This window comes from Myodes glareolus, chromosome 22, assembly GCF_982192425.1.
Source record: "Myodes glareolus chromosome 22, mMyoGla1.1, whole genome shotgun sequence".
Classification (NCBI taxonomy): Eukaryota; Metazoa; Chordata; class Mammalia; order Rodentia; family Cricetidae; genus Myodes; species Myodes glareolus.
In genome coordinates, this window is record NC_142047.1 from 10,299,453 (window position 1) to 10,327,236 (window position 27,784).

Below are 27,784 nucleotides of genomic sequence, written 5' to 3' on the forward strand. Positions count from 1 at the left end.
CTATGAGGATTAGATCCAAGTATGTCTTTCTTAGGGTCTTTTGTTGTCTAGACTCTCTGGGGTTGTAAATTGTAGGCTGATTTTTCTTTGATTTATGTCTAAAAGCCACTTATGAGTGAGTACATATTAGAGATTCAATGCTATACCCATCAAAATCCTAGCAAAATTCTGCACAGGCCTCAAAAGAACAATATTCAAGTTCATATGGAAAAGGAAAAAACCCAGGATAACCAAAACAATCCTGTATAACAAAGGAACTTCTGGAGGCATCACAATCTCTGACTTCAAATTCTACTACAGAGCTACAGTACTGAAAACAGCCTGGTATTGGCATAAAAACAGATAAGAGGACCAATGGAACTGAATTGAAGACCTGGATATCAATGCACACACCTATGAACACTGATTTCGACAAAGAAGCAAAAAATATAAAATGGAGAAAAAAAAAGCATATTCAACAAACGGTGCTGGCATAACTGGATGTCAACATGTAGGAGAATTTTAAAACTAGTCTTCTAAGTCATAATAATATAATATGACATATGATAAGATAAAACAAAATTAAAACATTGGAATTGGACAAAACAAACAAACAAAAGAAAAATAATCCAAGAGAAGGCACAAGAATCAGAAACACATTAATTTTCACTCAGGAATCACTAAACTAGTAACTATAATATATACACGAAGAACCTGGTAAAGACCCCATGAAGGCCCTATGCAAGCTGCCTCAGTCTCTGTTGGTTCACATGTGCTTTAGCCATGCTGATTTAGACATTTTCTGTTGTTTTCTTAGTGCCCTCGTTCTTGCATTCTTTCTGTCTCTTCTTCCTCGGGGATCTGATGGAGACATCCAAATTATGGCTGAGTGCTCCAATGTCTCTGATTCTGTACATAATGTCTGACTATAGGACTCTCTATGTGTTCCCATCTGCCGCATGAATAAACTTCTCTGATGACTAGGCAAGTCATGAGTATATCAGATCCACGAGCAGAGCAGAAGGTCATTAGAAATCATTTTCCTGCCACGTTTGTTTCTTTTAGAACAGTAGTATTTGAATTCCCCTGAGGTCCCTGAACTATCTAGTCTCAGGTTCTTGGTTCCCCCAAGCAATGTTAGATACGGGTTCCATCTCAAGGAGTGGTCCATAAGACAAATCAGGTATTGGCTGGTAACTCCCACAAGCTTTGTGCCACTGTTGCACTAGCTTATCTTACAGTCATTGTATATCGCCAAGATTGTGACTTTTTGGCATTTATGTTTCTCATTTGGTAGCATGCAGACTACTCCTATACAGTATATGGTCGCCTGTAGAAGTAAAGACTATTTAGGCACAAGCTCAGTTTCTTCACGTTCAATGAGCTGTGTAGGTGTTGTCTTCAGCAATGGGGCCTTGCTGTCAGTTTGTGGAGAGCAACCTATCATCTTAGAAACAGCCTGGGTTGTTTGGAAATCCCCAATGGGACCTCCTTTGGCCAACAAGTCAATTAGATGTAACCCAGTGCCAGGACTGGAAGTTTCATTAGTGACTAGAGATAGTCAGTTGGGGCTCTGCCTCCCCCATTATTTTATAATTTCAATTAGATCATATTCATGCATGTTTATGTTTTAAGAAGCTTCTAATCTATTAGGTTTCCAAACTAATCCTCAAATGGTCCTCATTCTCCCCTCTATCTCACCATTTGATCCTCCTGTTGTAGCCCTTGCAATCCATCTAAAACTATCTATTCTATTTCTCTTTTCTAATGAGATCTATCTGTCCCAGTCCTTTCCTCTATACATAACCTTCATGATTCTATGGATTGTAGCTTGGTTATTATCTACTTAACACCTAAAGTCTACATATAAATTAATACATATCACTTATCCTTTTTTGTTTCTAGGATACCTCATTCAGGATTACTTTTTTTTTCTATTTCAATCATTTACCAAAGAATTTCCTCTCTTTTAATGGCTGGGTAATAATTCATTGTACAATGTAACACAATTTCTTTATCTATTCATCTGTTGCCTAACATCTATGTTTCATGCAACTTCTGGCTATTATGCGTAAAGTAGGAATCAACATAGTAGAACGAATGTCTCTATTGCAGGATCCTTTGGGTGTATACCCAAGGGTGGTACAGCTGTACCTTGAAGGAGATCAAGTCCCATCTTCCTGAGGAACCACTACCCTGATTCCACAGTGGCTGTACAAGTCTACACTCCCATTATCAAGGAATGAGCATTTCTTTTTGTCTAAATTCTTTCCAACATGAGCTATAATCTATTTTATCCAACATTCTGATAAGTGTAAGATGAAATCTCAAAGTAGTTTTGATTTACATTTCCCAGATGGCTAAGAATGTTGAACATTTCTGTGTTTCTCAGAAATCTGAGTTTTCTCTTTTGAGAATTTTGTTTAGACATGTACCTCATGTTTTATTGGGCTATTTTCTTGATATCTGAGTCTTAATGTGCTTTGGATATTAGCCCTCTATTGGATGTGTAGTTGGAAAAAAATCTTTTCCCATTCTGAAGGCTGTAGCTTTGTATGAATGACAGTGTCCTTTGTCATGGAGAAGCTTTTCAATTTCATGAGGTCCCATTTATTAATTGTTGGTCTTAGCACGAGATGTCAGCTTTTTAAAAAGGAATTCAGCTGGGCCAGAAAAATGGAGCAGCAGAAAACGTACCTGTCATTAAGCCTTAAGTCCTCTTTTGAGTCTATGAATTCATGTATGGGAAGGAGACCAGAAGACAATAGATTTCTTTTTTAAAAGAAAAAAAAAATGGTTTCTTGAGACAGGGGTTTTCTGTAGTTTTGGAGCCTGTCCTAGAACTAGCTCTTGTAGATCAGACTGGCCTCGAAATTACAGAACCACCTGCCTCTGCCTCGCTAGTGCTGGGATTAAAGGCTGCGCCACCGCCCACCACACAGCGAGACACCAGACTCTGCGTGGTTCGCTGATCTTCATTCATGTGCTGTGGCATGTCAATGTGTACCCCGACCAGTCACAAACGTAAAGTCATAGTAAGATAACAGAAGAAAAACTAAGAGTTTTGTTTTGTTTTTGCTGTGCTGACTACTAAATGCCCTTAACTTAGTGGCAGATAAGAGGTGAAAAAGGAAATAAAATTGGCTAGCCTTTCAATAGTAGAGCAAACTTAGCAATTCCTTCTGTAATGCTAATAAGCTTCTGGTTGTAAAATTTCAAAATGTAAAATAAACAAAATATTAAGAGACTGATTAACGCCTATGTGTCATTGTACATGTGTGTGTGCATGAATGCTGAAGTCGGAGGACAGTTTCTGTATCATTCTTCAAGGGCTGTCCGCCACGTTGAGACAGGTCTCTCAGTGGCCTGCAGTTTGCCTATTAGTCTAGGCTGGGTGGTCAGAAGATCCCAGGAATCTTCTCTTCTCTTCCTCCTCAGCACTGGGATTTAAGAATGCACCACTAATCCCAGTTTGTCAGTTTGTTTTACCAGGGTTTGTGGGATCTAACTCGAGTTTCCACTCCAACAAGTGAAGCACTTTTCTGATTGGACCAACTCACTAGTCCAAAGTTGGCTTTTGAGTTACAACATGAAAGATAACGAAATATACATAAGAACTTGAAATGAAAATAATGTAAAAGTATGATTAAAAATAGTATTTGAAACATGTCAAAGTATATATGTTAAGATAACTCTTAAAAGTAAAAGGCAACATTTTTATAGTTCTAACTCTGTCGTGGACGTTTTTGTTCTGGTGGTGGGGAAGCACATGAAACTTACAGTTAACTACCAAACATAGTCAAGCATAAAATCAATGTGAAGTTCCACGGCTTCAGAATGACTGGCCTAACTGTACAGAAGTTCAATGAGATATATAGACTTTGGGTCTGATTAAGTTTGGCATGTATTTTTTTATTTGCATGTTTTAAATAATAAGTTTACTTAAAAATTAAAAAATAAAAGGAAATGATGAATATATTGGGTTCTACATTGACATTTTCCTTATGTTTTTGTGGTATTGGTAATCCACAGATGGGCAGATATTCATCCACATAAGAGATAAAATATTAATGTCTTAAAACCAGTGAGTTCATGATTTGGATATATAAGTAACAGGAAAATTTTTATGCCAAGTTGCCAGAGATAAGTTGGCAATAGGAAATCAAGGCCATAAAATACAAATGGACTTTGCTTCAAAACTGAAAACATATTAAAGATGCCCACTAATGTGTTCATCAGACACTTACTATTAAAATAATTTTTCATAACACAGGGCTGGGGGCCTGGCTCAGTAGTTAGTAGTGTAGCAGGAGGACATGTGCTTGGAGCACCAAAAACCCATGGGAAAGCTTAACATGGCAGCAGATGCCTGTCACTCAACACTGGATGGGAAGAGAGAGAGAGAGGCTGATGGGAGGAGCTACTGACCAGCTCCTGCAGCTGAAAAGGCAAACTCTAGTGTCAATCTAATTTCAACAGAAATCACATTAAAAAGTAAGGTGGAGGATAACAGATTCATAAAGTTAACCTCTGACCTCCACATGGGTCACAGGCAGGTGTGCTCACATACACGTGTGCATCCATGCACTAAACACACAAGATAAAAAGGGTAAGTTAAATTACATAATATATATGCAAACATTGGAGCAACAGTTTTTATGTACGTTAGTGGACACTCAAATGATAGAATATCAGATAATTATTATAAACAAAAATTTTAGGAAAATTCATTAAAGCATGGAGATAGCCATCAAATTCAGGGGAAGTGAATATCACGTACAGTATGGTATATATTTTAATTTAAGTTAAAGTGTTTGAAAGCACATATGTGGGCCGACATGGCCTTGATGGTGAGGTCACCTTGTTGGTTTTGGTTTTTCAAGACAAGGGTTATCTGTGTGGCTCTGGCTGTCCTGGAATTCACTATATAGACCAGACTGGCCTCAAACTCACTGAGATCCATGAAGAGGTCATGGGTACTCAGTAAAGTAAGTAAGTCATGCTATGGAATTGCTGGGAGAAGAACAATACAGGATGTATACAGGATGTATAGTAACTCTCAGGGCCAGCACATCCCCACCTAGAACGAGTGGGATGGTTGAAGATCCCACAGCTTCTGGTGCGGTTGCATGATCAGTATCAGGGAACTATAGTGGTGAGTAAACACTTTGAGATCAGATCAAGGACACACCTGGGATGCCATGACGTCATCACCTGCTTGATGGAGTCCATGAGAGTTCTGTGATTACAAGTACAAACCACCAGCTGAGCAAAGACACGGCAAGGAACCAAGAACAGGTTCCGGTTACCTTGATTCAAAAGCAATGCACACAGTAAGTCAGTCACCTACTGAGAGCACTGCCATGGGGTAAATATAGGAAAAAGCAAATATCTAAAGGTTTGTATAAGTATGTCTCTGTGCATATACATATATATGTAACAATATTAATGAAAGAAAAGATGCTATTGATTTCACAGTGAAAGTGTGGGAGAGGTTTGAAGGAGAAAAGGAAAGGGGGAAGCAATGTAATCCAATTTTAATTAAAATGTGTTATATATTATTTATTATATATACGTTGGTATCCATATAAAACCTATGGATTAGATTAAGTTAAATACTACCGAATCATCTTTCAACTATAAAAAGATAGAAAAAAAGGCTAAAGGGTTGATCATTTCTCTAAAATGAAAGGAAGAAAATATTTAAAATGAGGCTGAGGAGCTCAATTTTGAAACGAGATTTATATTTACACTGATAAGCTAGCGGAAATGAACCTGCGGCCAGCTGGCAAACCTAAGAATTCTGTAAGAGGTGCAAGTTTTAGTGTTCCAACTGTACATGGCTGTGAAACAAATTAGCATTTCAATCTGTGATCCAGAAGCAGCACTGTGAAGACATTATAAAAGAACATCCTTCCATGTGCTTTTAAAAATATTCATAAAAACTAAGATGAAATATCTAATTGGTTACAAGCCTATACTTCATTTAATATCTTATTGACAAACTATAGATACATTTACAACATAAGCAGGTGCTGGGAATAACAGATCTGTGCTGGTGACTGTGTGAGGCTCCAGGTTCACTCTCCAGTACTATCCGTACACACACGGTTACATCCTAAAAACTCCCAACTTTACACTAAGGAGGTCATGACGGCCACAGATGGAAATTTTGCTTACCATAGCCAGAGTGAATACTGAAATCACACACCCTTCTTTTCCTTCTGCTATTGAAATTTAGAGTGGTTTTTCCCCTTTTCACATTTTTTGTTTTATTGCTTTAATTGTTTACATGTACTCTTTTCATAATAAAAATTCTTTATATTCCATATCTGTATTTTACATTCTATCTCCAGGAACAAATGCCCTGAAATCACTAACCACAGGATGAGCCCATTTTCACTGCAGTAGACGAGTGATGGCCCAGACTTCCTGCTTGTGAGGATCCTGGAGTTAAACCATAATATAAAATCCAGAATGCAGCGTTGTGAACCCTTCACTGCCAATTCAAAAGATTATTTTATTTGAATTTAAACTGAGAAGATGCCACTGCTCAGGTCAGCTGCAGGCAGCTCCCAGAGGATTTCAACTCTGTCGTGGCCATAAGACTTTGTATATGTACAACCTCAAATTTAATAAAAATGCTTCAGACTGGGTGCAAACGTCACACTAACTGTGAGACAAAATGCAAGCGTGGTTCTGGATGTCGGCGGCAGGCGAGGACAGACACTGTGAATGAGATATGAGGGCAACTGCTGTGTCGCTCCTTATGTCCCCCACCCCAGCAGCGTTTAAACGCGGTCAGAATTGGCTGCGGAGAATATGGTTGTCTTCATTTATACTCTAAGAAGATGAATTCTGCCAACAAGCAAACAGTGAACACATGTGGCGCTGCAAACATACCCAGACTAACTTACAGATATGTGTCAAACTCAGACACACAAAAGACATGTTTGACTGTCGAGATTTTCTCGTCTTTCGAAGTGGATTTGACTATCCTTTACTAGTATCGCCTTAACCATTTCCTTCAATTGCTGATACCTTTCAAAAGCAATCTCACAATCAAACTTGAAGAAACTATGGGTCTCTGAGTCTCAAATTCTCAAACTGATACATCTTTTTCTTTCATTATGATTATTATGCAATACACACACAAACACACACACACACCACAGCCCTTTAGAAGTTTGCTTTCTCCTATGCTACCCCAAAGAAATGTGTCAGTAAGTGATGGGCATATTGTGAATACTGCATATGAATCAAGGACGCGGGGGTCTGGTTCTTGGTTCCTCACCATTTCTTTGATTACCTGGTGGTTTGTAGTGTGAGAGGATTTGTAATCACAGAGTTTTCACGGATTCTATCTGGCCCTTTATATAATGTCATAACATCTTAGTGATGCATGTCCTGGTATCTGCTCTCAAACTGCTCACTATGGTTCCTTGGTCTTGATCATGTACCTTCACCAGAAATGGTGGGATCTCCGGCAGTTCCTCTAGTCCTCAGTGGGTATGTGCACCCCACCCCACTAGAGTTCGTACACAGCCTCCAGGGTGCACAGAGTGGAGGGGAGGCAATCGCTTTCTTCTGACAGCAGTTCCACAACGTGGCTTAGCTGCTGCGCTGAGGGAAGAAGGCCTCATTGCCAAGTTGGCAGCTCATGTCCTCCCATGGCAGCCTTTGCCTTTCCCGTGCTCCTTCCCTTCCTCAATTAGGGCAAGTGAATACAACAAAACAGCCAAGTGACTGTCAAACTCTCCTGCAGAGATTTGGCAACACACAAATCAGAACTGCTGCGCTATGCTGTCTGAGGGTATGTATATCTTCAGCAGAGAGATGAAAGAAGATTTAAATTGTCAACAGAGAATTTTTAATAAAGCCCGCATAGGCACTGAGGACTGTGCTTGTGAGTACATCATCTTGGGACCCGAGAAGCAAGTTCTGCTTTTCTCAATAAAATCTGACGAAAATGCACCTATAACTATTCACTCAAATGTCCGTGACTTCTTGTTTGTTTGTGCTAAAGTGGTGGGGACAGAGACCACATCTGTCTAGAAAAGACAAAAATATTTACATTGGCCCTTGTATAGTCTTCTCATAGCTGCAGGTAGATATATAGCATATATAAATATATATGCATGCTGTAGGTATATGAACATGGCTACTTTTAACAGACTTAAGACTGTGTTTATTGAATTATGTTTTAAAGTATATATGACTGGTTATATCCATAGCTGTCTGTCTATCATCTCGCTGTGTAGTTGAATACCCATCTATGTTCAGCAGGTCTCATACAGGACACAATACATCAGCTTATTCCTTTTTATTAAAGGTATAGCGATGCAATTTGGCTAAAAATTCACAAAATAGTTACACCAGTCTGTGCCAATATAAGTGTTCATCATAGGAAGTTGGCTCAGATAACTTTTTCTGAAGTCCTGATCTTTCCCTTAACAATTCCCTAAATATGATGATAAAATGTTTTATAGGAGCTCACAAGTACTGAAGGATGGTATCAGTGATGCTCTGGCCTTCAGTGAAAGTCATGAAGACCCCATCTGCCACTGGGCTTGAGAGGGAAAGCAAACAGGGCAGGGACTGTCTTGGGATCTGAATAAAAGCCGTAGAAACGTAGAAACACTTCAGCATAAAGACTTTCAGAGTCCGGTTACATCTGGAAGAGTCTACTTTCATAAAAATGATGTTTGAAGAATTCTTTATAGTGATCATTTAAATTACATATGTGTGTTCACATGTACACATGTATGGTTACACGCACACATTTGTGTGTGGAAGTCAGAACACAGCACACAGCATACTTATATATTAGTGTGTGAATAGATTTCTCTGTGTTGTGAAATGCCTTCATTGTCCGTTTTCTGGGCCTTCAGTTATTTTCTTGGGGATTTGGGGACCAAGCTAGATGGGGTTCCTAAGATGCTGCCTCGGGGTTAGGGTTAGCCATCACCTCTTATATCTGCTCACTGGGAAACTCTTTGTGCCTCTTAGCTGAGTGATGGTCCAGGCCTGAGACCCTTTTTGCGATCTGATTTCTGTGTTCTGGTTTTCCTCAACCAGTCACCCTAAACACTCACCTACTCATCTTCCCTTCAGCTGTTCTTTCTAGACCCACACCAGGTTCTTTAAATCTCAAATCTTTCTTAACTTTTCCTAAGTGTCAGTTTCTGTTAGCACTTCTTCTTTTTGATAAAGAGTAGTGGTGCATTTATCCCTACTCTAACCAATTTACTCGCACTGTAGCTACCCTTCGGTGGTGCCATTTCTGGCATAGGTCAATCTGGAATCTCTGGAGATGGCAGAGTCTACTAAAAGGCCCAATATCACTAGTCAAAGGTGTCCGGCTGTTGGCATGAAACAGGAACCCAAGCACAGAACAGTTTACTCTCTACTCTATGTTTCAGCAATTATAGAATTATTAAACTACGAAAACATTAACAATTATTTGAGATTTTGGACATTAAATGTGTTTCATATGCTACAGTATTCTGCATTTGTAAGTCATTATAGCCTTGTTTAAAAGGCAAAGTATCAGATTATTTAATTAGTCATGGTTCAGAGATACTCTTACAAACCAATGAACTCACAAATCCTCCTGTGTTATTATAGAAATTGATTTGATTTCATTGGAAAAAGTGCTTTCCATTAATGTATTTTACCAGTTATCTTAAATGCTTTTGGACCAACAAGTGTTTAAAAGTCTTGCTAATTTACATAGCCCATAGACAAGGCTACTCTTCTCTAATTCAAATAGGAACCAAATAAAGAGAAATCCGAAACAGACGAGGTAAAGACACGAGTCAGAGCTTGTGGTATTGGTTTGCTAGAAAGCTTTGATTAAGAAATGCAACTCAAGATACAAAATAGTTAGCCGAGCAGTGGTGGCACACACCTTTAACCCCAGCACTCAGGAGGCAGAGGCAGACAGATCTCTATGAGTTCGAGGCCAGCCTGATCTACAAGAGCTAGTTCCAGGACAGGCTCCAAAGCTACAGAGAAACCTTGTCTCAAAAAATAAAAAAAAGAAAGAAAAGAAAAAAATACAAAGCAGCATCATATTTGCACACATCCACATGTAGATGAGCAAAGATCTACACATGGCGTTTCCTTTGGTCACCTTCCACTGTTTCTTTAGAGACAGAATCTCTCACCTGACCTGGAACTTTACCAGCTAGTGAGCTGGGCTGGCCTTCAAGCACCAGTGATCCTCTGTCTCTGTCTCCCCAGTGCTGCGACCACAAATCTGTGCTACCTGCTTTTGATTTGGCCACTGGGGCGGACGTGCAGACTCCATGCTTCCACAGGAAGCACCGAAGCTATCTCCTAATGCTCATAATTTAAAACTTTACATGATCCATATTAAAAAAGGTAAAACTGAAAGCAAAAACGCAGTTAAGGTCAGATTTAACATCAGGTGTGTGAGGTATTAATTTGTTCATTACTCAATGTACCCATTCCTCGATTTGGGTGCTTCAAACAACATAACATATTAAATATCTATGATATATAACTTTAGCTAAAACCAAAAAGGAGTGTGAGAGATGGTTCGTTTCTCTTACCTACACAAGTCTTCTTTTATGTTCAGGGCAATTAACTCCTTTGGGATATGGAAGGAAAGAACGCTTTCCGACATCTGCTCGCGGATCCTCATCCACTTGTTGTCAGATGTGGGGAATCTATAGAGCTTACACACAGGATTCCTTAACACTGGCCAGGAAGAAAGAAGGGCAGGAGTCAAATCAAAAGCAAATGTGTATCACGAGAAGCTCGGTAAAGAAAATCATCAGTTAGGGCAACGTTTCGCTTATCCATTTAATAAACAAAATCCTGCTTGTTGGAATCCAGTAGTGAACTTGAATTTTTAAAAATACTTTTTACAGGGCTGGAGAGATGGCTCAGTGGTTAAGAGCATTGCCTGCTCTTCTAAAGGTCCTAAGTTCAATTCCCAGTAACCACAGGGTGGCTCACAACCATCTGTAATGTGGTCTGGTGCCCTCTTCTGGCCTGCAGACATACACGCAGACAGAATATTGTATACAAAATTAATTAATACTTTTTACATCATATTTTGGTGTTAGCATCTGGAACTCACAGTTTTTGTTAAGTTTGGTAAGCATATCTGAAAATTCAATTAGTAAATGCAGCAGTGTTGACTCTTCCTCACCTATTCACTCTTTTTGTCTTTAAATATTTTATAAAGCATACGCACCTATAAATATGGATAAAAAATTTAAGTACATATATGCAAAATACACTTTAGAGAATGTTTATGAGCATTCTCTGATCACTCTTAGCTTTGAGTACTCGAGTAAGTAACAGTATACATGCTATTTCATAAATACTTGAAATTCTTTCCAAAGGCCCTACGAATTAAAATTTTTATATGTCAGAAAAGTTTATGTTTTTGACCTAAGATCTATAAAATAAACATTTTACATATCTTCAAATGCCAACATTTCAATATCACACTTTCCTGTCTTATCAGAAGTCTTTGGTATTGGGGAAAGCATGCTATTTGGAGTAGGTTTAAAGAGTAACTGGGTCATACAATCCAAGATTCAGGAGCAGAGGGAAAGGTCACACATTAACCTTATGCGTGATCTTCTTCGGGAATCCCAAACTCACAACTCACTCCCAGGTCACACCTTTCAGGACAGAATGCTCTGCAATTGCTGCTGGGGGATGACACCCATTGTAACACTCAGACACCAGGCTTAAATGACAGAGCAACGTCAGATGTCACCAGTCTATGTCTAGAAGGAGTCAGCTTCAGTTTACCAATACAGCCAATTAAGACTAGTAGTTGACACTGAAGTGAAGCTATCAAATTGTAAGCAATTCTGAGCATAACACATGGGTCAGGTCCCCTCATCATAAGATGGACAAGACCTCACACAGCTTTAACCCTCGGGAAGAATACCACATCTCATTTGCTATTTGAGTACGGATGAAATGCCTTTCCTGAACTTGGAAATGAGAATATGTACACCCATCCTTCTGTAACCACCTCAAAGAAAGCCTCTCAACAACAGTATCCTTATCAATATATATGAGAAACCTTGATTCTAAATATCATTTTTATTTTGTATGCATGTTTATGTATATATGTGAGCATGGGACATGTACATGTATTACATGCACATGTATGTGCATGTACTCTCAAAGGACAGAGGGACATCAGCCATTCTGTTTTATCACCCACTGCCTTAGTGGGAGAAGGTGTTTCTTATTGAATCTGAAGCTCAGCTGAGAGGATGTAAGTCCCCACCCATCTTGCCATGTCTTCTCCCACTGCCCAGGTCTGGATTTTCCCATGCAGAGGCAGGGCTGTATCTGGCCTTGTATGTGGATGCTAGGATCTGACTCAGCTCCCCTTGCTAGCACAGTGAGCACTGTCATCCACAGACATAGCTCTAAAGTCTCCCAATGTCTTGTTCTCAGGCCAGCAAACTCAAGTCTTCTAAAATACTTCTATACCCTGGCCAAGAATTAGACAGAAGGTGTATCTTCTACAGACCTGATAAGGGTATGAAGCAGCAGAAGCCTTCTAGGACAATGAGAGAAAATAACTTAACATCTAGAAATAATGTATGCTCAATAAGATCATATTTTTGACATTTTATGATATTTTACATTTTATCCATCTGATCACATCACAAAACTTACAAAGAGTTTACTATATTTTTCTAAGAGTTGGAGAAGAGAGGAGAGGGAGAGGAGGAAGAGGAGGAGACGAGGAGAAGAAAAGGAGAGGAGAGAAGGAGAAGGGAGGGAAGAGGAAAGGAGAGGGGAGAATAGGGGAGGGAAGAGGAGGAGAGAGGAGGAGAAGAAAAGGAGAGAAGAGGGGAGGGGAGAGGAAGTGAAGACAGAGTAGGAGAAAAGAGGGAAGGAGAGGGGGTGGAGAGGAAAGGGGAGTGGAGAATAGGGGAGGAAAGAGGAGGAGAGAGGACGGGGAGAAAAAGAGAGGAGAGAAAAGGAGAAGAAAAGGAGAGGAGAGGGGAGGGGAGAGGAGGTGAAGAGAGGAAAGAAGAGGAGAAGGGAGGAGAGAGAGGTGGAGAGGGAAGGGAGGAGAGGAGGGGAGGGGAAGGGAGGACGAGAGCAGGAGAGAAGAAGAAGGAGAGGAAGGAGAGGAGAACAAAGAAAAGGCATGTACTGAATTCAAGAAGATTCCCTTAGGTTAACTTGTATCTGGCAAGAGCTTATCAATTCACACAAGCATACTGAGTTTGGAAAGGTGATAGTCTTCTTTGTGGTAAAACAAAACCTCAATATTTGAAATGTCTAAAATATTTCCTACTAAGGTATGAAAATATGAATCACTTAGTTATTCTGTAGGCACTCCATTGCTATGCCTTAAACTCCCTTTGCAGAGTTACAAAGTCTCTTTCTGTCTCTCAAAGCACTTATAAGGGTCTTTGGATATTTCTTGCCCTTTAAAGATCAGTAATTATTTTTTTCATGCAATTTAGATTTTGAGTTCTGTCAGAAAACTTAAAGCTCTCCATTGTCTTTGTCAAGCCCCAAGCGAGTCCTTCACCTTTTTATTTTATTTTTTGTTTGCTTTTCATTTTAATGACCTTCATGTTTTCTAATATAACCCTGTGTCGTTGACATTTTTTAAAAGCCAAAAACAAGGACAAATTGATTAATGACCAGGAGAGAAAGTCTCCTCTGACCACTATGACACATCATCCACACAGCACAGAGCTGCTGCCTCTGACCACTATGACACAGCATCCACAGACAGCACACAGCTGTCTTGGAGGAAATTGAGAAGAACGACAGTAAAGTACACACACACATGCATACACACATGTATGCACACAAACACATGCATGCACAGATACATGCACATATACACAATGCATACACATATACACACAACACATACACAAAAATGTACATAACACAAACACACACAGCAATACATATCCACACAAATACATACACACAACACACTTAAACACACAAAGACATAGACACATACACACAAACACATGTACAACACACATACAACACACACAGTCACAGAAACAAATACATACACATACACTTCTGATAACTTAATCATGAAAGAAAACCACTCCATGAATATTTCCTATGCAGCTTTTACAGTAACGATGCTGATATTTGAGAACCAAACTGTATATGTTTGTCAGCCTCAGAATAACTATGGGATGTGCTATGTTTTGCCTCTAAAATGACTCTTAAAGTTTGTGTGTTAAAGGCTCAGTTGGCAGCCTTAGCTCCGAGGAAAGGTGGCAGAACCATTGGCGGTACCTCACTCTCTCTTTCTCTGGTTTTGGCTACAATAAGCAGACCTGCCTTGCTCCATCACACACTCCACACTACGATGTCTGCCTTGCCACGGGCACGACGGCACTGAAACCACCTGGCCATCCCACAATAAACCTCCTGGTCCAGTGGCTCAGGGATTTGTCGCAGCGAGGGAAAGCTGGCTGATGGGATCCTCTTCGAAACTCAATTTAGTCTACCAGCTTTCCTTTAAGAACTGGGTCCCAGGCAAGGATACTTTTTTCTGTATCATAAAATACCATAGAATGGAGCGTGTCTGTAAAAATGAAAAAAAAATATGGCCTGATCTTTAACCACCATGAAAATAATACAGATAAGATAATCTCCACTCAAACTTTGGCATCCTCACATAAAAGAGAGCTGTCAGACTCGTGCATCAAACACTCAGTAATAGACCCCAATGCTGAGTGTGTCTGCCAACTCCTTTTCCAGCCAATCCACACATACACACACTCCAGCTGTGGAAGTGAACGTGCCACTGAGGCCTCGAACTCTGAAGCTCCATTATGCCTCTTGTTTATTCTTTTCTGGCTGTGCAACTGGCTTACTGCCTTAATAATAGCTGTGCAGCATATGACTAACGGCTCAAAGATTTATTTATTTTAATCTCTATATGTGTAGGTGCTTGTCTGTGTGTTGCAGAATATTTAACGATGCGAAGATATGTTGCATTGTTTATGTTGTACGATACTTGTTTAACTGTGTAAAGATGTGTTGCTCTTTACCTTGCCGAAAGCACCTGAGAGGCCTAATAAATAGCTAGACGACCAATAGAAAAGGAGGAGGTATAGGCAGGACTTCCAGGAAGGAGAATAAGTAGAAGAAGGAATCTAGACTCAGAGGAGAAAGAGAAGAAAGAAAAGAGACACCCAGGAGATGCTAGGGCCAGACAGACAGACACAGAAGAAGGAGAGCAGAACATGCAGAATGAGAGAAAAATAAAAAGCCCCAAGGCAAAATGTGGATGAAGAGAAACAGGTTAAGTTATAAAAGTGAGTGGGACAAATGAGGCAGTTTGAAGAGAAATAACTGCGCCCATATTCCCAGATATTGTTTATAAATATTCTTTCACATTTAAAGGGGGATATGATTTAGATATGAATAATTTGCATTGGAATGGATTTTAAGGTCAATTTTGTTATATGTATATGTATTTCTGATCTTGATTAAGGTATTATGATTGTGTAGTTCATTTAAAAACATAATGTATAATTAGGAAATATAGGTTATTAATGGATAATCATCAATAATAGTCAAGCTTGTGGTCATGTTAGTTAGATTTTCTAGATATTTCAGTTAGATAGGCATTCTTCATATCTTTCAAAGACTACAGAATATGACATTTTAATAACTTAGGGCTTTTCATGACAATGAGACACGTCTGCTCCTGGCAGCACCAATCTACTTCAAGAGGAAGATGGGCATTGAAGAGGCTCCTTATGGAGTTGGTTAGCCATTTGGGCAAGAAACTGCTCTTGCCTGGACTGTTGCATAAACTGGACACAGAGAACCCGCAGAGAGAGGACTGCTGAACTTACCTAAAGGTGAGATGGTCTTTCGGGGTTCCTGATTTATGAAAGAGTCTGTGAGACATTCTGCAGGACACAACAGAAAGTGACTGAACTGCCTTTGAATTTCCTGTTTCATGGAAATGTCTGTTGGAAACTATGGGCCTGAAGGCTGAAGATGGATGCCCCAATGGTACAGAGGAACTTTAGGTGGCTGTCCAGACAGCAAGATGTCTCTGTCATTTCTAGAGTTTTGAAAGTTGCTTATTTCTTGTTTACTTAGGTAATATTATATCCTTCTGAGTCTTTGATGGAGTTGAAGAATGGTTAGTGATAGTTATAATTTTCTTTTGTTATGATAAAAGATAAAGTAGATATAAATATTGTAACTGTAATTTTTGCTTTATAACTGTTTTGCTATATGTAATTTTACTATGTTAAAGTAAAAGCCTTTCTTTTTTGTTTAAACAGAAAAAGGGGAAATGATGTAAGAGCGTCTTCTATCTATCTGTTGCTTTCATTGGTTAATTAATAAAGAAACTGCCTGGCCTGATAGGTCAAAACATTGGTAGGTGGGGAAGACAGAACTGAATTCTGGGAGGAGGAAAGCAGAGTCAGAGAGCTGCTGCCATAAAGCTGCCAGGTCAGACATGCTGAATCTTTCCCAGTAAGCCACGACCTCGTGGTGCTACACAGATTATTAGAAATGGGTTGAATCAATATGTGAGAGTTAGCCAATAAGAGGCTACAGATAATGGGCCAGGCAGTGTTTAAAAGAATACAGTTTCCATGTAATTATTTCAGGTAAAGCTAGCCGGGTGGGAGGCGGGAAGTGGACTGCCGTTCCTTTTACACTAAGAAGGTCAATCATTCATAATTAACGTCTCTCTGTCTTTATTTGGGAGCTGGTTGGTGGCCCAAAGAAAATTCCAAGTATGTATGAGCTTATATGCATCACGTGGATGCAGGCACCTGCGGAGGCTGGAACTGGAGTTTTGAAAGGTTGTGAGATACCTAATGTGGGTGCTGGGAACCAAACCCAGGTCCTCTGCCAACTAACTGCTGTGCCATCTCTCCAGCCCCATGTGAGCCACTTTTAAAGGCTGCCCATGTGCATCCCTATTTCCATATTCATTATGCTTTTTCCAAAGCAAAGGATAAAACTACCATATGACAGGTCTACAGAGAGAAAAACTCTTGAGATGTTTTGCATTATGCCAGGGTTTTATGATAACTTAATGAGTCCTGTTCTAAACTGGTCCAGATTTCAACTGATGCATTATCCTCTTGAGGTCCATCCCCAGGCAAACACAAGAGCAGAGAGAAAATGGAAGATTTCTGTCACTTTAGCATCTCCATTCAGGTGTCTGAGCCATTTCTCCCAGACTCTGTAAGAGAAATGTGCTAAAAGGTGGCATGCCACCTGCTTTCCACGGAATTCATCAATTATAAAAGCCAAGCTCTGACAATTCTGAATAATTCAAAGATGCCAAGAAAATGTTCAACAAAACCAAGACAGATAACACGTAAAAGCCCTCTGTTCCAGCAACCCGGGACCAAAAGGTAAAGTAGAATCACCAGGAATGCTCCCTCCTGTCTGTGTTTGAATATAAAGAAGTATGAGGGGTTATCAGTGGGCTAACTTAGGAGTCAGGAAATGTGACCTGTGCCAAAGGATTGCCAGAAAACACTATGACTTATTTTATCAGGTTCTCTTCGTATACTTCTCCAGAGAAAGTACATCTCTGCTCATCTCGACTCCCCACATGGCTACCAGGAGGAGGTAAAACAGTTTACTTAAATAGGAACTGACGTCATTGATTTAAGATCTTCCACAATGATGATTTTAATGGACTGTGGAACCTTTGAGGGGATCCATTTATTCCATACTTTTAATTATACAGTGTTTAATTGTCTAATTTTACAGCTGACTGTACAGATGCCGCCTCTTCCCTAAATGCTGAACTCTATCATTAAGGGCATGTACTTGTAATTAAGCTGGATGCCGATACCTCTCAATGGTGCTCACCATTTTCTTAGACCTATACACATTTGAAATGGTTCTCATCTCTTATTAAGATTGGACAAGAACTGAACAATCTAAACAGAAATAACAGACACGCTGACAGGAAGAGGAAGTAAGAGAACCACAAGAAACGCAGAAAGCAGGGAGAGAAATGACTCTGTGAAAGGCAACACATATGATATGAATCGTTCACAGATTTCTGCTCCCAGGGCTGGAGATGGATCCATGATTAAGAGTGATTAGTATTCTACCAGAGGGCCTGAGTTCTGTTCCCTGTACCCATGTTGGATGGCTCACGGCTGCCTGTAATTCTAACTCTAGGAAATTCAATGCTTCTGTCCTCTGCAGTCACCCACACCAAGGGCAGACACCCAAGCACAGATACATGCATATAGACATAATTCTATATTTAATGATAAAAATAAGCTCCCAAGAAATTTATAATGACATTTCTCTAGATAAGTTAAGAAATCTAAATGTGTTGCCATCATTCAATCCCAAGAAAATGCCACATAGAAATAGGTTCTCAGCTGAATTAGACAACATTACTTCTTTCATCCAACCAGACCCACACACTCTTGGTCTTCCCATTGATGATTTAGGAACAAGAACAATGGAAAATTATAACAGACATCCTGATGAAGAATAAACAAAATAAATTACTCCAGGATGACACTAGAATTCGGTTTACAGAATTTGGATTTAGACTTCACGTAGTCAGAGAAGGGGTACGCTTCAGCCCTGTCCATTCTGTGACGGTCAGGGCAGGATGTAACTGGAAGAACTCTCAGGCAAAGAGTCTCCTCTTCCCTGCCCACCACCTTTCTGCCAATCTCAGAAGAACATCGAGCTAGCACCTGAGAAGGTTTCTTCAGCCTCTACCGTTTCTGTCCGACAGAGATTTCTTGTTTGTACTGCACATGCCCTGTGGGTCTTAGTACACAGCTGTGCTGCTGGCTTAGATGTAATAAAGTCTCCTAAAGGTCCTTGGAAAAAATGCATGGCTATGAGGTGGTGCTAACAGGAGATCATAGAAAATTGAAGAAATGAGGCCTCGTGGAAGATCACGAAGCCACTGAAGACTGGTGACAATCCCTCCAAAGGAAACAGGAAACTCCAGTTTCTGGTCTCTTTCCCTTCTTCTCCTATTCCTTCTTGACGCCTATTGTAAACCGTTTGCTCCATGGCGTGCTCCCAACATGACCTGTCAGTAAAGTCAGAGACTGAGCAAAAATGGCATCACTTGATCACAGCCTCCGAACCTATGAGTCAAAGTAACTTTTCTCTTTATAATCCACTGCCTCAAGAATTTGGTCAGCATCCTAGGAGGCTTCCAATGCACTGGATGTCAGTATGGGAATGGGAGCCACCTTTGGAGGATGGTGAGACATAAGCAGGTTTTGGGTTTCCTCCCTTCAGCTGCTGCAGTCCTCTGGGCTCATTCCGCAGAAATGCAACTCACATGTTCCCGTCCTCGCTTTTCCCAGGAGGAATGGGGAGGCAGCACCAGCCACTGTGTGGTCTGAGAGGGGGAGACAAGAGGAAGGGACAAAGCCAAAGTCCTTGCTTATTAAAGCAGAGGTCCTCTGAGTGGTAGGAAGAGTGAATGCGTCTGTGTGCTCGGCATGTCTTTCCAGCAAAGTCTCGCTCTCAGACAGACATCTTCTGTGCTGATTATCTTAGCTTAGCTGGGGCAGATAAGAGAGGAGACGAACAGAGCCCAGGCTTGAGGCATAAATGCCATCTCAAAGATGGCACCGCTGATTAGAGGACATTTACCCTTTCACCTGAAGCTGATTAACCTAAATATATTAGCACAGACTCAATGAGAAGAGCTGGGAAGTCCCCACAGGCAAGGCGCATTGATTACATTAGATTATTAAAAACAACAAAGGACAGAGACACCTGGCAAGTGGCAAGAAGAGCCCGTGGAAGAAGGAAAGGATATCTTGGAGGGAAGTGGGGGCCAGCGGGAAGGCCTAGACCAGAAAGGGCAATGGAGGCTGAAGATAAGCAAGGTACAAGATGGGGTGAGGGAGGACGCCATAGAGAAAAAACATTGTTTTGTAAACTAATTGAACGGTGAAAAAAATCAAAGGAATCAGGACCAGAGTATTAATTCAAAACAGTCCTAAATTTTAAAATTACAGAGTAATAATCACACAGGTGCAGATTATTTAAACTAGTATTTGTATTTTAATAAACCAAGTTTGCCTGAAGATCAGAAAAGTAAAACAGCCACACTGATCAGCCTTACAGACCAGGCAGCAATGACACACACCTTTAATTCCAGTAGCCACACTGGTTCGCCATAGCAACCAGGTGGCAGTGCTACACATCCTTAATCCCAGAACTAGAGAGGATTATACAGGAGGCGACAGCTCTCAGACACAGTCTCATTCTGAGATTCACAGGATCGCCATTTCAGACTGAAGTTGAGATAAAAGCCAGTGGCTGGCTGTTTTGCTTTTCTGACCTTCAGGTTGAACTCCAATTTCTGTCTCTGAGTTTTTATTCATCGTTCTTCACTAGAGGAAAACAACTGAAAAGAAATAGCACTGGAGAGCTGATATCTGGCTGGAAGCCATGAGCACCCAGAATGAACAGGGTGAATATTTCTACAGCCGTGAGGTATCCTCAATCATGGATTGGTTGCTAGTGAAGAGAATACGATCTCAATGTTTAATTTAGTTGTGTGTTTCTGTGAATGCAATTAAATCCTAAGGCAACATGTAAAATAGAAAAATGTTGCATGTAGAATCTGCCTATAACTGTAGCATATGGGGCAGGGCAGAGGCAGCATTGTGAGTCCTGGGATAATCTGAGCTACAGAATAAGGCATTGCACACACACACACACACACACACACACACACACAAACACACACACGAATTTTACAGTGACTTTTAAGGGAAACAAATTCTAGCATTCAAAATTTAAATGCAATTATCTGTTATCTGAAGCCTACAATCTAGCAAAAACATGCATCATTGGTCATTTGACAAGGTGTTTTCAATTTCCTATGGTGCTCTGGTCCAAAAGAGTCATGCATTTAAGAGCAAAGAATGCATTGCTGATTCAAGTGCTCTGTCTGTACCTGCTCTCAGCACTTCTGAGCTCCTTGCCACTCTAGGCATCTTCTATTTCCATGTGTGGCTATTACTGGCTAATGACCATTCTCATCACAAGAAAGCTAGTCTTGGATGCCTTGTGTTTAAACAGAGCATCATTGAGAAGACATGCATAAATATCAATGCCCTCCATTCTGGAGCTTGAAGGTCATTACCAAGGAAGCTGAAATAATGAAAGTTTCTGTCTTTCTCTTCATCCCCACCCCCTCTTCCCTCTCTCTCCATCTCTGGTTTGGGATCATTGTTAAATAAAAGACCCTGTGGAAGAACTAGCTGTTTTGTCTGGCTCACTTGAAATCTCAAAGTTGTGTACATATCAGGACTGAAAACATATTTAATAACCAAATTTATTTACCAACAATTTTTTGGGCAGATTCTACAATTTTGGAATTGTATGGAAGATTTTTATTATGTCAGCAGAAGACCTATTATTAAGCAATGTGAAATTAATTTTTTCAGGTTTAAGAGTCCCATGTTTATTAATGTATGTAATACATCCTAAAATGGAAAGACAGAAGCAGTACATCCATAGGAGCTAGCAATCTGCATCACCTCCAAAGTAAGAGGAGAAAGTGGCCTATGCTATTTTGTGAAGAAAGAAGTGGATATATTGGGCCTGTTTTGAGAAGAGGATTCTCTTTATAATAATTATCAAATATGTACACACATTTTATATTTCTAAAGAGTAACTTCCTCTCTGAATCTTTTTATTAGGATGTTAAATCAGACTGGTTCATGACCAGGTTGTAGTTCATCTCTGAATCAAAGAGAAGTAATAAAGTCCCTAAATAGAAATGTAGGCTCTATGTATTTGTGAATGACGGTGGCACATTCCCTATATCTGTTTACATTCAACTTATAATCTTAGAAATTACCACTTTTTGATACATATGACCCTCACCCAGAATACGAAGGGCTTTGATATCTAAATATACAGCATGACAGTGGTCTTTAAAGGACAAAGATTATTTCATGACTCAGTAAATGGGATGTATCCAAGGAAGATGCTTGCTAACACCCAAAAACTCATAAAAGGGTCATGAGCCAGTCTTATTTAACATCCTAATAAAAAGATTCAGAGAGTAAGATACTTTTCAGAAATATAAAATAGGTGTACATATTTGATAAGTATTATAGAGAGAATCCTCTTCTCAAAAAAAAAAAACTAAAAGCTTTTGAATGTAAAATGAGAATTCCTAGAAAATAACTACAGTGTATTAGGAGTTTGTATGTGACTCCACAAGAAAGTACATACTATGAAATGCTTGTGGAATGTTTTGAAAAAGATGGGAAATTTTTAAAATCAAAACTGTGCTTGTTGTATGAATTCAAACAGTAAAGTGTCAAAAAGAAGCCAGCTCTGGAGAGCAGGCTCAGGGGGTCCCCTACTGCTGCACAGGCCTGTGGGCATGGGGTTAAGTCCTCAGCTCCCCTTGTCAAGCACTGAGAGCGGCTGCATGTACCCCCAGCCTCAGCATGGTGGAGAAGCTTGTAGCTGAAAGGACAGACTGACTCCGGGAACCCCAGGGCAGCCAGTCCAGATGAAACTGTGAGCTCTGGGTTGGGGGTCAAACCTTGATTCAAAAAAACAAGGTGAAGAGCGATTGAGAAAGCCACCCACAGCCTACCTCTGGCCTAGAAACATGCATGAAGAGGTGGGTATATATGCAGTCACTCATACAGTTACACGCAACAAAGCAGAACAAGATTTCGCAGGGGAAGTCCAGCATTGCTCAGGAGAATTTGGTCATTGGCATGCAAAGGCTGAAAAGCCAGTTAGAGCCACCTTGATGCTTGGCACCAGTTCTGGGAGCTTGAGTGTGCTCTTCCTTTAACAATGCGATCGTCTTTCACCACTACAGGAGCTTTTCTGCTACTCAGAGGCAGAGAGGCAGAGGAGGTACGTGTGCTATGTAAGTAGACAGGAAAGCCCAGCCTAGAGACTGCAGGCCACCTGACCAGCTACACTTCTTTGAGCTCCAAGTTCACTGACCCAACTCCCCATTTTCCCAAATTAAATGTAACTTTCTTACTAGTATTTAGTCTAAAAAATAAAAAAATAAAAATCAGACACACAATAGGGAGATTGAATGAGAGCTGTTGCTCAGAGGCTAAAGCATGGGGACATGTAGCCTGTAGGCGGTGGTGCTGCTTGGGATGGTTATGGAGTCTTCAGGAAAAAGCACATGGCTGAGGATGGGGTTTGTGGTACATAGCCCCACTCTGCTTCCAGTTCACTAAGCTTCCTGTTTGGGTTAAAGATGTGATCTCTCAGCTTCCTGCTCTAGCCACCATACTGCTCCCTGCTGCCATGCCATCTCACTATGAGGGACTCTTCCCTCTCTGGAACCATAAGTACCCACAAAATGTTTCCTTAAGTTGCTTCTGATTATATTTTTACATAACAACTAAAGGGAACCAATCACATGTTTCCAACTTTATTGTATCAATTACATAATTATAATATGAAATTGTATCAGAGCTTCACAAACATGACAGCTGCTGTGGCTTCTGGAGTCTTCTTTTCTCAGACAGCTAAGGTCCTTGCAGATCTTTCTTAGTGACCTACGAACTTCTCCTTGAGCTTTCTCTGCCGCCCTCAGATCCCCAGATTCCAAACACACACACATTCAACTCTGCAACACGGACAAGGGTGGAAAAGGATAAGACCTTTAGGCAAACAGTTTTTGTTTTTAACAATAGACAACAGACTTTCCTGAATTGTGAATCACATCTCTAGAGACATAAATGGAAGATTGTGATATGAAATTCTCTCCCACTCAGTAGGGACTCCATAGCTCACACCACACTGCCAAGTTCCATAGAATACATAAATGCAAAACCTAGAGAATGCCAATGGCTCCTTTGTCTAAAGAATAAAATTCTCCCAGGAGAATTCAAGCAGGTTCATGCCAAAGCTGCTGAGCTTGGATAGGTAAATACAGAGAAGGAAAGATGGGGGCACATAGGCCAAAGTCATGAGGAAGTCCTTTTTTAAAAAATCTTCATAACGCACTTCTTATCTAAGGTCTAAGACTTAGTTTGGGTTTTTATAATTAAAAACTCTAACTTTAGAACACGGACTCAATTGGCCTCATTCTTCCTAATATAAGGTAACTAAAAAGAAGCTGCTGATGTCTTACATCCTGCGCATTCCTTGACATTTACTGGATTAGGACATTTAGAACTATATTCAAAACTGAGTGGAAGGCCACCCACCCTTAAACCTATCACTCACATGAAAATAGAAAATTAATAATCTGTTATGTTTTTCTCCATCAAGCATGGAGTAAACTGAGTACTCAAGAGGCCCTCTGAGAGATTGCAGTCCAAGTTCAATACCATGGATTTCAGAGAAAATTAAAATTTATGTTCATATAACAGTAACACAAGTATCCAAAGTTGAGTTACATACCTGCATTTAATAAAGGTGAGTTGTCCTTCCCGCTCCCACTTTCCGCTGCTGTACATTCATACGCTAGTGCACACTAGGAATTAATGGGGAAAAATGTAATCACACTTTAAATAATGAAATGAGAGACTAAATGATTTACTTTTGTTTGCAACAACATGAAGCTCTGCATGTGGTTTCAAAAGTTTTAAACGAGTTATCTGCTTCTAGCTCCATCTCGAATGTATTGTTTGCTTAAGCTGTGACCATTAATTCATGTTTATACGTAATACATATGAATTGTGCAATTACAAAGTACACTTTATTTCTGGCTAAATGTCACTCAAGGAATAACTAGAAAGAAGAAAATGACTGTCCTTCAAATACAAAAGTGAAATTTACATCCTTAGGAAAGTGAGCCAAAGACCCAAATATTTATATTCTCTTCACATTGGTGAATTTCAGCATGCAAACACCTATATTTTAAGTAGAGGAAACATGAAATAAAACAAAAGTATATTGAATAATCTCATTTCTAGGACAAACAGATATTCTTTGTTTTTAGCAAAACAGTGCAAACCCTTTCTCATAAAATAAGAGGTGTGTTACAAATAACCTGACTTGCAAAGCTAGTGATTAAGAGTTCATAACATCTGAGGCTAAGGATCCCTGGTTAGAGGAGAGGAGGGAACAGAAGAGCGTAGTTACATGTCCCCAGTGATCAAGCCATAGTAGGAGTCAGGGCCTGAAACGGTTCCTCACTTGTCTTCCTATGAAGCTGTAACTGACAGAAGAAATGAAATTATTCTATCCCCAGTGGGCTGGTGAGAGACTAATGTTCCTTCTTCTAGCCAAAGAGGAGAGGATGCAGGGAGAATTTCCACAGCAAGCACGTCAGATATTAATAGTTAATATAAACAAAATAAAATAAATAGAAGGCCTAGAATGCTCTTTGGTTGTGAGAGTCTTAGGGAAACTGTAATCTATCTGTGGGTCCTACTAGGCTCTTCAGGGAAGAGTCCACAGCCTCAGATCCCCGTCCCCAAGGGGTGACCTAAAATTCCATGGGCTATTTCCTGTCTGCTCTCATATTTCCTGTCTTACCCTCATTTCTGTCCCTTATTCCTTTTCCCAGGGATGGTCTTTCCTAGAAGCTCAGACATGGAACCCTCATGAAAAAGGAGTATGGATATTCCTGGGACAGTTTTGAAGATGAAGACAGACAATCCACGTCTTCATTAATACTCTGAATTCTGTCTACTACATGTGCCTTGACTGTGACATTCAGTTACAATATGCAGTAAGCTTGTTAATATGGTTTTGCCATTTCTACATTGAGTTCCATCTATACAGAGGGGTTACTATGAATTTTATTCTTTTAAATGCTTCTTCTGAGCAGCTACACGTCACTTGTGGAAATCTCCCTTTCTCATAGCAAGGCAGGGAAGGTACTCCTGATATCACCAGAGACACTTGCAGTGAGACTTGGGTCCACGTAAGGCTCATCTCTCCCGTTTCCAGTATGTCCTCATCTCATCTCCGTTTACACAAAGCTACGAAATGGCCGTCTAGGAACACAGTGATCATCATCTCAGCATGGAGTGTCTATTCGCTGAAGTCAGATCTCACTGCCTCAGACTGGGGTGGAGACTCTTTCCTAGTTTGTGTGTGACAGCTGTCCATGAAATCATTAGATCCATCTTTGAGATATTGTCTTTTGAAGAAGAGCATTGACAAAAGAAGGTGGCAGAGTAATCTATATGGAACCGTCTACACAAAATACTGAGTTCCCAGAGAGCAGGCTGTTCTTCTGAGATACTATTGTTCTCCGTGGAGGCAGCGCTGGCTCTTTGTGGGCAAAGACCACTTTATGCTTGATTCCTCATAGAAGATCCTCATCTGTGCAGACGACACACAGATATGGGACCTTCCCACTCCACGCCGCCCATCCAACTGCAAATCAGATGGTATCATATCAACTCAATAGCACTGTAATTTTGAAACGACTCTTCCGTTCGCTGGAGAGTCAGATCCATGACAAAAAAACAGACAACACCCCATACAACTGATTAAATCAACTAATATTGCTCAGTAGATATCAAGTTATCAAATTGGCTAGCATACGAATTTTAGGTTTATACACTCTAGAACTGTAAGAAAATAAGAGTCTGTTTTAGAAGTCATTTAGACCATGCATTTCCTTATGGAATTCTAAACTAACTAATGCAAGTGACAGCCTTTAGTAGGTTTCAATCTACATGACACACACGCCATTTCTTGACCTAACTGTAGAAGTTCTATGTTCCTCCTCCCAATCCATGCCGTTTTATTTCTCTCTCTCTCTCTCTCTCTCTCTCTCTCGTGTGTGTGTCTATGTGTCTGTGCACACTGTGCATCCATGTGCACACTGTGGAAGACGGCAGAACTTTGAGTGTTTCCCTCTACCATTCTCCATCTTAGTGTCTTGAGAGGCTGTCTCTCACTGAACAGGAAGCTCGCCATTTTGACCAAGATGGCTGGCCAGCAAGCTGTCAGGATCAATCTGTCTGTACCCCAGGCCCACAGCGTTGGAGATCCAGGTACCCAGAGCCAAGCTCAACTTGTTCATGGGGGTGCTGGGTCTCAGATGCTTGTTTGGCTAGTGCTGTTATCAACTGAGCCATCTCCCCAACCACTCGAAACTATGTGGACTCTTAAGAAGTTGACTTTTTCAGTGGATGAACTTCTTTATCAGTCGTCAGTCACGGACATCTCATAGCAGTAGTGACAGACGCTGGCCCACACTTTGTGACAATTTTGAGTGGGAAGATCTACAGAGAGATTTATCCTCCTGCTATTCTGAAAAGATATAAAGCACTGAAATAAAACTTTTTCTCATGAAATTCATATGATTATTGTATATATGAGAATTTAATATATATTTACCACTTAATCACAAATTTTCTTAGGGATTTCAGAGGAGTATAAATCATTGTATAAAGAGAAAACTGCAAAAAGTTAAGATTTGTTGGAAGTCCAAACAGGACAAAGTTTATGCCAACGATGTTTGGCGTGTTTACCTGTCTTGTTAACTTCTGACACTCACAGTGTGATCTGAGACTGTCAACATCTATCAAAGAAAAGTTTCATCTGTGATGAATCCACATTGCTGGCCCATTAAAATTATGTGCTACATTGGATGGGCTACCATCCTCCCAGGTAGCAAGTTCTACATTTCTGAGAAGAGCATTCCTCAGGCTTTTACACAGCGTTGCCACAATGGACTAGAGCACAGGGCAGGTGAATTGTGAGGAGAATACAGAGGGGGCTCAAGGCAGACCCAGCATCCCTCCATTTGCATCATCATCACAGCAGTGAACTGGAGTCTGGGGTTGGTGAGCTGTGGGGATACAGCGGATGTGTCCTGGTCACACGG

General features: G+C 40.3%; 1 protein-coding gene across 6 annotated transcripts in view; it reads right to left on the minus strand.

Moving 5' to 3' along the window:
* The window catches only part of Inpp4b (inositol polyphosphate-4-phosphatase type II B), a 735,560-nt gene that overhangs the window by 168,307 nt on the left and 539,469 nt on the right, over nt 1–27,784 (minus strand). For all 6 annotated transcript variants that reach the window (XM_087900452.1, XM_087900453.1, XM_087900454.1 and 3 more), the window contains 2 exons: nt 24,394–24,466; nt 10,557–10,704 (listed from right to left, as the gene is read on the minus strand). In XM_087900452.1, the coding sequence (XP_087756578.1) occupies nt 10,557–10,704; nt 24,394–24,466 (221 nt within the window). The remainder of the gene's footprint in view (nt 1–10,556; nt 10,705–24,393; nt 24,467–27,784) is intronic.